Here is a 10,900-nt window from a genome sequence, read left to right on the forward strand (position 1 = left end):
AGGGACTCGACAATAGCAGTCTTTGAGAGGATGTGTAGTAACTGCGCATGCCCTGCTGGTGGGAAACGCAAAACGGGAAGTCTGGCAGTTTGTTCCAGCGCAAACCCTCTCACCAGATGACCTAGTGCCCTTTCTAAGACACTCTGCTTCTAGGTGATGAGTACGTGATGAAGAAAGAAAGATCCAGTGTGGAGCTTCATGGAAAAGATGCTCTAGACCAGCAGCTCCCAACCTCCCTAACGCTGGGACCCTTCATACAGTCCCTTATACTGTGGGGACCCCCAAACCACGAAATCGTTTTTGTTGCTATTTCATAACTGCAATTTTGCTACTGTTGTGAATCGCAGTGTAAATATGTGAAATGCAGGATAGCTGATGTGTGACCCCTATAAAAAGGTCATTTAACCCCCAGAGGGGTCATGACCCACAGGTTGAGATCCATTGTTCTAGAGACAAATGCCAAGAACTGTTTTTTCTAAAAATGACTAAAATGGTAAATTAGGTGTTGTGCACAAATAATGTGTTGTAAAATAAATTTTCGAAATGGGAAATGGACATAGATCTGGAAATCCAATGCAACTACATTTTAAAACGGCTCTTGGAGCTTCATAACGAAAACTAATCGGCTGGGTGTGATGATGCACATTTTACACAGATGAGAAGGCGGGCTCTGAGATCAGGCTAGCCTTCCCTTCTTAGCCAGGCTGCTAGGTGGCACACTCTCCTCAGGGCATCCTCTTCCAGGCCCCAAGTCCATGCTCCTAACTACTCTCCACTGCCCATCTTTCAAAAATGCCATTCCTTCCTCTGCGCCAGGCAGAGTCAAGCAGCTGCTGCGGTTGTAGAACGGACTGACAGCAACACTGCAAACCACTGGCGAGAAAGGCGGACAAGCCCTGTACATTATTAAAGCCTAACACAGAGGAGTCACTTTCCACTCACTACAGCCAATTCAAGGAAGTCTGCAATCCTGAAATCCTCCATAACGTTCCATTCTAAAAGAAGCTTCTTTTCTTTAAAAGAAAAAGACTTAATAAAAGTTTAAAAGGCAAGATGTATCAAAATAATCAAATGCAAAAATATGTGATTTCATTTGCACAAGAATTCAGTTTTGTTCTTTAAAAAATATTTAAATAGGTACTTAGGTGTCCAAGTACCATGCTAGGCACAAGACATACAAAAGTTGACTGCATTACAAATTAAAAATAAAGAAGGGTCTCTGTGTTAAAAAAAAAAAAAAAAATCTTATGGTCTACAATAATTCTCTGCAATTATCCCCATCTTTCAAGACCTGACTCAAAGGAGTTAACGGGTCAGTCTAGGATGTAAGTGAATAAAAACACAGAACTGCCATCCAACCCTAAAACCTACATACCCGAAACTCCTCTCGCTTCAACCCTATATGTAGTTACTTTTAGAAAAGTTACCCAGCTGGGTCACATTAGTAATTGGGTCAGAAAATCTTGTGAGGGCTGCCCTTGGTACCCACTCTGTCTGTCACAAGCCCACTGAGTACGTAACTGATAGAACTTTCTGCAGTTTACCTAAATGGGTGGAATATTAACAGTACCATAGTTTATAAGGAGAGGGAAAGTTTTGCATAATCTCCTGGCATATTTTAAATGTAAAAATAAGGAAATGAGAAGAAATCCTCAGCACAACTTGGTTAAATTCTTTACAAAATTAAAGAAATCTTATGCAAAACTTTCTTTTGAACTCTTAAACTTTGTTGGCTGTTTTATCTACCTTTCTGTGTTCTAGATCCCTAGAATTTCTCATCGTGAACAGTGGAAGCTGCTTCTTCCACTGTTACATCTTACAGCAGCTCTAAAACACTCTGAAACACTGGCTCAGGAGAAGCCAAAGTGCATTCAATTCAGAGTCCACTCACTCATAACATCTGGACAGATGCTGGGTGATACTATCTCCTAGTCAATGGTTTGCTTCATGGATTTGTAAAGTAATATAGTTATTCCTAAACAATATCCCTTAAAGCCAGAGACAATGTCTTCTTCCTGTTTACCTATGCACATTATCAACCGCTGCCAGCACCTAAGTAAACTGCTTAAGTACAAACTTTCATGATCTGGTTTCAATTTCTTACCTATTCAATGAATTGATTCCCTGAGAATAACCACCAGAAATGCTCTGCTAGCTTACATTTGTCCCGCTTTTTAAAAGCTTTCTTTAAACATATACATTAGTTATTCAGGTTTCAAAATGTCCCAGCTAACTGTGTACAGTCAGTGCCTATAAATGGGGTGCACAGGGGGGCCTCATACTCACCATATAGTTGCCATAAGCATGATCAAACATTTCCAGGACTTGATTTCTAATTGTGAGAAAACAGAGAGGGAGAAAAGTTATGTATATTCCATCTACTGTACTTCAGAAACATAACTCTCCTCCATAAAAGCATACCAATAAAGACATAGAACAAGCTAGGGTACCACAGTGTGGGTAGAGAAGCCTCTACTGCCACACCACAGAGCTGGGCCAAACCTTTACTCCTCCTAGTCCTAGCAATGTATGTAAGACTTCTGGTTGGTTTGTTTCTAAAAAAAAAAAAACTATTGAATGATCCATGTCATGATGGCAGAGAAGGAAAGCTGGTCTTAGAAAAGAACACTACAGCTATTAAAATATATTCTCGGACTGGGATGTTTCCAGACAATCCTCAAAGCAACAATTATTAGCACCATTTATTGCTTATTCTATATAGTCTACTAAGGGAAGTGGGATGTGTATACTAATATGAAATAAAAATATTTTCTCAATCCTCTGCCTTTCCCATTAAACTGAGTAAAAACCATTAATGCCTAGTTAAGTATATACGATGCTTGTCCTGTTTCCAAAAGATACACTTTCTGATGTACTCTGCTCTCTTAAAAACACTCTCAAAAAATAAAATTCACTTCAAAAATAAAAACTCAAAGGGAGACTTCTAACTTTCAGGAGGCTGGGACTGCAAGATCACCGTACCCAAACCAGATTCACTAATCAAACCCCACAAGGTCTCAGAAACTAACGAATGACCCTCACAATGAAACATTCTCATGACCAGGGCTAGAGCGCTCCTGCAAAAGCTAATGTGAGAGCCAGACAGGGCCAAATCCAATAATTAGCAAAGAAAAATAGCAAGCAAGTCTTTTACTAACTCTTCTCTTCCCAAAGTTCCAGTTACTAAAATCAGGAATAGAAAGAGTAGAAAGAAAATGGCTGGCTATCTTTATTTCCCTTCCTATTATACTATATTGTCATTTACAGAACAATACATGATGAAATACCGATAGTAATGAAGCTAGCAGGCAGAAAAAGCTCATCCTCAGACCCTGGCTGTAATGGCCAGCTAGGTCAAGTACATTTCATTTTGTGACCTAAATAAGTCCTGGCAACTTTTTTATAACTACTTTCAAACACCTAGCCATTAAAAACAAGACCTTGGCTAGCAAGGTGGTCGACTGGGGAAAGGCACGTGCAAAGAGTCTGGCAAGCTCCCACGGGGTGGAAGGAAATAACTGATTTCTGCATGCTGTTCTGTGACTCCATGTGCCGTGGCACACTTGCACACACACACATGTAATTAAAAAGAAAAAACTCCCTACTACTGTGTTAAAATCCTGTGCCTTTACACAGACGCAGGGAATTTCAGAGAGTTAAGGGATATCTTACAGAATCCCTCATCTTGCAAATGATAAAGATCTCTCAGACAGCAGCAAAGTCAAGGCCCCACAAACCTGCCAGCACTGACATAAAAATGGGATGTGCAAACTCTTCCTTCCCTGAAGTAGAATAAACCATTAATATCAAAAAAGGAAATTGCTTGTCTCTGGGAATGCTAGAGTCTAGGGTGAATCACAAGTGAAAAAACTCTAACTTGCTTACTCAACTTTGAATTTTCCAAATTATGAGTAAATTATGATTGCAAAGAAGAGCACACTTGCTTCTCTGCAACATACAGCCAGTAAAGTCCCACAATATAAACTTCAAAGTGGACATACTACAAACAGCACAGTGCCTGTATTAAAGTTAAAAAGTTTTTATACTTTTATATCAGCTTAGCAACTGTGTAAGATATAATGGAACTCTGACCCCCCCCCAATTAAAAATGTTTTTCATTCTTAATTGCTATAAATGGTTTTCTAAAGTCACATTGCCTCCTAACATCAATAGTAGCTGCACTGATCTACAATCAGAAATACCAGGAAATCTCCTGTCCAGGGGAAAAAAAAATTCCATGAAAGATAAGACTACATTTGATCAGGTATTAAGTCCAAGCAACTGAGCAACTGTTCACAGCAATTCCAGAGGGTGGGTGGGTGCATTTACACCTTAGTCTTTTGAGACTGAACCTGGGGCTCACTGATTTGTCTAGGCTGGCTGCTTGCCAATGACTCATATAAAAATGTTAATAAGTCAAATAAAATATTTGCAGCTATAACAGAAATAATATTTGCCCCCCAAATCTTTTAGTATAATTTATTCACTTTGTATCCCTGCTGCAGCCCCCTCTTCGCTACCCCCCAAAATCTTAAGAAAGCACAGCACTGTGTAGAATATGAGCTATGAGGTCACAGGCTAAAATATATATATGTAACAAAACAACAAACCTGACTCCACCTATTACCAGCTCTGAGCCTCTCAACAAGTTAACCTTGAATCTCAATTTCTGCATTTGCACTTGGAGATAGCATCCACCTCGTGATGAGATAACAATTTTAGAAATGGCATGAGTTAAATGCCAACAAAGCACGGGAGTCATTAAAATGTCATAAAATAATATATTAAACTTACAAAGGAAAAAAAAAAGCAAGATACTAGAATTCACTGGTAATTTTGTTTGCATAACTGACACTTCATCTTCTTTTCCTCAGATTTTCATTTGCTCCTTTATTAAAAAAATTAATACAGCTCTTTTACAATGATGGAAATAAGGAAGCATACATGTTAGAACCTAATGGCTCCACTTCCTTTTCATTTTAACATTATGGGGTATGTTACCTTTTATTTTTTCTAAGGTCAGGCTATATTTTTTTTGCTTATAAAATGGTGTGTTTACTATTTACATATTACCCTATAACTTGTGTTAGTACAGGACTCTTCCTAAATGTATGAACATTATTCCGTAATATAGAACGAAACCTCAAGTTCAACCATGTCCCTCCCAGGACCCGTTCTGTTCCTTCCAAAGCACCCCTTTATCCACTTATCTCTAACAGGGCCTTTATTTCTGCAGGACAGATCCCCAGGGGAAAAAATGAATCAAAGAACAAGCACAATTTAAAATTCAGGAGTTGGTGTCAATAAGTCACATGACTTACACTCCTACCCAGTTCTTTCACGTCTTCGCTAGCCAGTGCTGCATCCTGGTGCTTTGTGCTTACTATCCAGGCAAGCAAAACCCACCCACCTCTGTTTGAATAAGCATCTCTCACAATTAACTCTTTCTGCTACTGACACGCATGCATTTCCTCTTCCCTCACTTAACTGTTCACGGGTTTTGCCTATTTCCAGAGATCTCCACTTTGTTCTTAGTCAGTGGTGCCACTTCGGATACATTAGAATTACTGGATTAAATGCTATAAATAGAGTTTCGTTAACACTTTTTAAGACTCATAGAACTACTCTAAGGGGGTACACTTTCAGCGAGGCCTTTGCATAACATCAAATCGCCTGCTCCATTTCAAGAATGCTGTGTGGGAAAGAAAACACAGCAAGGGGACGGTGAAATCGGAAAAGTTCAACTTCCAGTGAACGCCCCTTTTCCTTTAACAGGTGTAAACACCGCACATTTTCCCGCTGGGAGCTCACTTGGGCGAGAACTGTAACCCTGCCTCAGCCAGAAAGGCGCCCCCAGGACCCCGCTACCCAGGAGGTAGGGAAGCCCCTCCACCGAGCCCTGACGCGGCAGCGGCGCTGACACACGGCCACATATGTCACTGGCTCCCCAGGAGACACCCGACAGCCCCCGAGGTCACGTCCCGGGCATCGTCGCCCATCCTCCTGGACCCTCTCCACCGCACCGAGGTCGTCCAGCCTCACCAGCTGTTCCAGTCACCACAGAAAAAGTCCACTGCGCTCCGGGGGCGCGATGACAGGCACCTCTACTGCCGGCAGCCCCGCACCCTTACCCGAGCTTCTGCTTCTCTTCCCTACTCATGGGCGCGGCCCCCGCCGCGCACACGGACGTGGCCAACACCAGGCAGAGCGCGGCCGTCGCTGCCACCGGGCTCCATGACGCTCGCTGGGGGACCCGGCACCCACAGCCCCGGCCGCCGCCGGCTTCGCTCATGGCCCCGCGGTTCCGCGCACGCGCAGCTGCTACACCCGCACGGCGGGCCACATTGCGGGCTGCCGGCGGCGAGGAGGCTGCGAGCCGTGTCGAGGGCGGGCTGCGGAGTGAGGCTGGCGGCCGCCGGCGCCAAACTGTTTGCCGAAGCCACCGAGCCGGTCCCCAGCGCCAGCGCTGCCACCACCCTCCGCCCTCCACGACTCGGAGCGCCGCCCCCCAGCTTTCCGGTGTCGTAGTCTAGGAAACCGCCTCCCCAAGGCTATTTCCGGGTAGAGCCGAAGTGGGAGAGCCTCAGGACCAATGGAGACAGCCGCGGAGAGGGGCTGGCCGCAGCTACAGGACGGGGCATTGGCCAGGAGAAGCGGGACGTGGACAAAAGGCGGGACTGGGCAAGGAGCTGTCCCTTCGACCCACCTCCGACCCCAGGAGTTACCACCTGGGGACTACTAGTCCCAAGGTGCACCGCTTTCTCCGGCTTGCTTACAGCCCCATGCGCAGGCGCCTTGCTAAGTTTCTGCCTGGCGGCGCGCTGTGTCCTGGGACTTGTAGTCCTGTCCTGTAAAGGCCACGCAAGTTCCAGGCGTTCTGCGTTCTGCAGGACCTTCGACCAGCTCCAGTAGTACGTGGGCTGTCCAGTCCTTGGGACTCATCTGTTAGTTGCCTTTCTCTTCCTGAAGATGTTTCCCTGAGAGCAGACAGAATAAGACTTGTCCTCAGGACGGTGCCGTATGCCTTGGGGAACAGTGGGAATAGTCCTCTGCCCTCGAGAAAAAGACAAAAACAAAACAAACAAGCAAACGAAAAAGAGCAAAATGAATCGAACTTTTGACGAATGAACCGCGTGAGGGTTTTACTTTCATTAGCACATATACTCGTCTCTCATAAGTAGATGTCACCGTTCTCCTTTTGCACACGTGGAAAGCAAGGCTTGAGGAAGTTTGCAAACTAATCTTGCTCCTGGGTTACACCTCTACTTCAGAAGCTCCAGCAACTGAGCAGGACCCCAAAATGAAGGAGGGCAGGCAAAGCTAAGGACATGATTAAAAGCAGGTATCTAAAAAGCCCGTGAAAGGAAAGAAGTGTAGAATGCTAAAGTAATTTTTTTTTTTTTTTTTTTTTTAAGTTTAGCGAAGACTGGATGTTGTAATGAGTTGCAAAGGCTGATTGGCAGGCTAACCGTTGGTAAAATGACAAGTGGGTTTCTCTTGCAAAAGCACGTTTCTTTTGTGATACTTGAGCAGGTGGCTGCAGAATTGAGGAACTTGGACATGACCTCTGTGGTCACAGTAAATTTCGTATTTGTTCATTCAGCAGTACTGAACTGTCCGAAACCTCTTGATTTTAGTGCCTTACCACTTATGTCTTATCTCTCGGACCATTATTCTGGTTACAAAATAACCTTTCTTCCTTCACTCCTCCTCTTTCAAAAATGCAGGTGTTTCCTGAAGGTTTTGTTTTTACCCCTTTGCTCTTTGTACTCTTGGTTATTCTTTAGTGATTTCTGACACAGATTCAACTACTGTATCTCTCTGGTTGATTTCTAGATTTCTATCTGTCCTGATTATCAGACCTATATTCCTATCCAATTTCCTTTATGTCCGGTCCAAGAGAAACTCAAGTGTGAAATTATTTAATGTTTCAGAACTGTGTTTACTCATCCTCTTCTTTCATAGTTAGTGTCCAACCAGTTACCAAATTACAGATTCTTATCTGCTATCTTTCAGATCATTACCTTTCTGGTTCACTTCTGCTCAGTTCCAGCCCTAATTATCTCTCTGCTGAAGCATTGCAACAGCCTAAGTGACTACACTTCCACCCTGTTTTCCTCTGCACTGCCACAGAGAAGCATTCAAGGACATTTGCAGACCCTCTGAATTCCTCCTCTCTGCATTCTGTCTGCCCCTGGGACAACTAAATAAATTCTTACACCATGTCCTTTCTTTATCTTTGCTCTTCTCTCTCCTCTGTTACCCCGAAATCTTTATCTAACACCCACAGCCTCTTCAGACTTGGCTCAGATTCCATCCCCACAAAAACGGTCCTAACCCTTCCATAGAGCTCGCCACCCTTCCTCCTGGTCTTCCACTCTGCTCCGTGTCTTTATTAATGCGACTCTATGTGCACTACGTTGTGATCATTTGAAAACCCAGCTTGTTTTTAAACAGCCAGTTTATTCTAAGATGCCTAGTGCTGTGTCTCTCCTACTGTAGATGTTCAAGAAGTATAGAGTGTTTACTTATTATTCCTTCAGTTTCCTCACTATAAGGTGTAAATAATATGGTACTTTCATCTACTCGTATGGATGCTGTAAAAACACAGCTCATTTCTTTCTTTTTTTTATTTCAGTACTTTTTTATATCTATTAAAAGAATTCTAATTTGTATGTTTGCAGTCTGTTCTGGAGACTCGGGGAGGGTCTGATCCAGTAGGTAGGGTTGGAAAGAGGCCCTTTTGTCCAGGGAAGATTCTTGGGGGTTGCCAGGAACTAAGAGTGACAGGTGCCATTCAAATATATCACAAAAGTCTGAGCATGGTGGTACATACATACACAGCTCATTTCTTAATGTTTATTCATGTTACAAACCTGCAAGCCTGCATTTCTGACATCCCAGATCCTCTTTGGCAGCCTTAAAGGATGAAGTTGTCTAAGTAAATAAATTCCTCTGCATTGGTCTTGGCTGTGGCACAGAGAACAGGACAAGCCAAAGTTCAACACCAATCATCTAGTCTTTGAACATTAAGAACAAAGACAATAGAAAAACACTCAATGACTTTCAGATATATTTTCAAATCAGTTATTTGAAGTGGCTCTTTGACAATAACCCAGTTTATGTCTATTGTTATTATTAGTGTAATTATTATTATTTTAAGTCTTCTTGATGATCTAATCATAAAGACTTCTGAGCCTTTGGCTTTCGATAAGACATTAGTGATCTTGTTAAGAAATAATATACTGGGGCTGGAGATATGGCTCAGTGGTTAAGACTACTGACTGCTCTTCCAGAGGACCCAGGTTCAATTCACAGCAATCACATGGCAGTTCACAACTGTCTGTGACTCCTGTTCCAGGGAATCTGACACATGGATCACATGGATATATGTACAGTCAAAACACCAATGTACATAAAATTAAAATTAATTTAAAAAGCATTTAAGAAACAATATACTAAAAAGGAAATACTGGCCTCAGTGTTTATCATTTTCTGCATTTTTGTTTGTCTCCAAGCTAACACTGCATTTTTAAAGGGTGTAATGAGCAGCCAGAACACATTCCTTGTTGACTCACTGAATAATAAGCATCTTTTTCTCCCCTACTGTGATTCAACTTCTAGCCAATAGTTGAGTCCACTTTTCACTAACCACTGCAAAATCATAAATAGGAAAATCTGGTGTGACCTAAAAAGTATTGGAAGTTGACATCTCTAAGCTGGAGCCTACATTCATGATGGAAATACACTTGCAAAATATGTTTCAAAGTAGATTCCATTTTAACCCATTAATGGAAATAGAAATTATCTAATTGGAAACTTATGGACTCCTGAAAATTTTTACATTGGTTTAAAAACATATATGAGTAGGGTTTTTTTGTTTTTGATTTTGTTTTGTTTTAGTGATACAGAAGTTAATTTGAAGAGCTTGGAATTGTACAGAAAAAAAAATGGTGGGAAACAACCAAGGACAATAAGAGAAGAGGATTTTTTTAAAAGAATATAAACCAATTTTTAGATGCTCAGAGCCCATTAAAAATAATAACAGAGGCATTTTATAAAGTGGTGCCCTTTCACCGACTAAGAGTTTGTTTACACAGCCTTATATCTTATACAAATATATATGTTCATTTTCCTGCCTGGATGTGTCAGAGGTTAGGAGGGATTGTGGGGAGAAACTATATGGACACAGGGAGGAGGCTCGCCTTCAACCATTATGACTCAGGGAGTGTCCCGAGAGGCTGAGACCAGCTGTACAAGCCTGGTCACAGAACAGCGGTTGCCCTTAAGTTCTTTAATTCTACAGGTCTCGTTACTCCTAAAATGGAATTTGGAAGCAACTGTTTTGGCGTTCTTCAAATGACTTCCCATTTTGTTCTCCTTTCAAGATTCCCATTGGTTGATAATGCAGAATTTACAGGGCACTTTTTTCCTTGTGAAACCAAGTACATTAAATCAAGGCAACATTTATTCTACATTTACATTCGGGGACTTTAAGGCTCCAGAACGAGTATTTTATGAAAAGTACTCAGTAAATACTATGGATTGTCTCCTGGAATGGCTGACTGGCTTATCCAGATCCCAGAAAGGGAATGAGGAATTTGGATGACTCGTTCTCAGCCATGATTTGAGAGCTCCAGAACACTTGAGGTCCTTCTTGCTGCTCCTTTGATACCACACCAGCGAGTATGTCACGGTGCAAACACTTACTCCTCTGGAGCCATTCTCCATTTGCTCTCTTACGGAGGGGAAGCCCAGTTTTCCTTGGTCCTTCTCTGGACTTAAAGCCCCATTTTGCACCACCAACATGGTTCTCACTTACTGGTTCAGAGTAGCCGCAGAACTCTAGGAGGCAGAGGCAGATGGATCTCTGTGAGTTCGAGGCTAGCCTGATCTACAA

At 42.4% G+C, this 10,900-nt stretch overlaps 1 protein-coding gene across 2 annotated transcripts in view; it reads right to left on the reverse strand.

Moving 5' to 3' along the window:
• Edem3 (ER degradation enhancing alpha-mannosidase like protein 3) overlaps window positions 1–6,476 on the reverse strand; it is a 63,979-nt gene extending 57,503 nt beyond the window's left edge. For both annotated transcript variants that reach the window (XM_055624488.1, XM_055624487.1), the window contains exons 1-2: window positions 6,132–6,476; window positions 2,287–2,332 (exon numbers count right to left, since the gene is read on the reverse strand). In XM_055624488.1, the coding sequence (XP_055480463.1) occupies window positions 2,287–2,332; window positions 6,132–6,292 (207 nt within the window). In that variant the 5' untranslated portion in view covers window positions 6,293–6,476. The remainder of the gene's footprint in view (window positions 1–2,286; window positions 2,333–6,131) is intronic.
• Between the last annotated feature and the right edge of the window lie 4,424 nt (window positions 6,477–10,900).

This window comes from Psammomys obesus, unplaced genomic scaffold, assembly GCF_907164565.1.
Source record: "Psammomys obesus unplaced genomic scaffold, mPsaObe1.curated_primary_1811, whole genome shotgun sequence".
In the NCBI taxonomy this organism is placed as follows: Eukaryota; Metazoa; Chordata; class Mammalia; order Rodentia; family Muridae; genus Psammomys; species Psammomys obesus.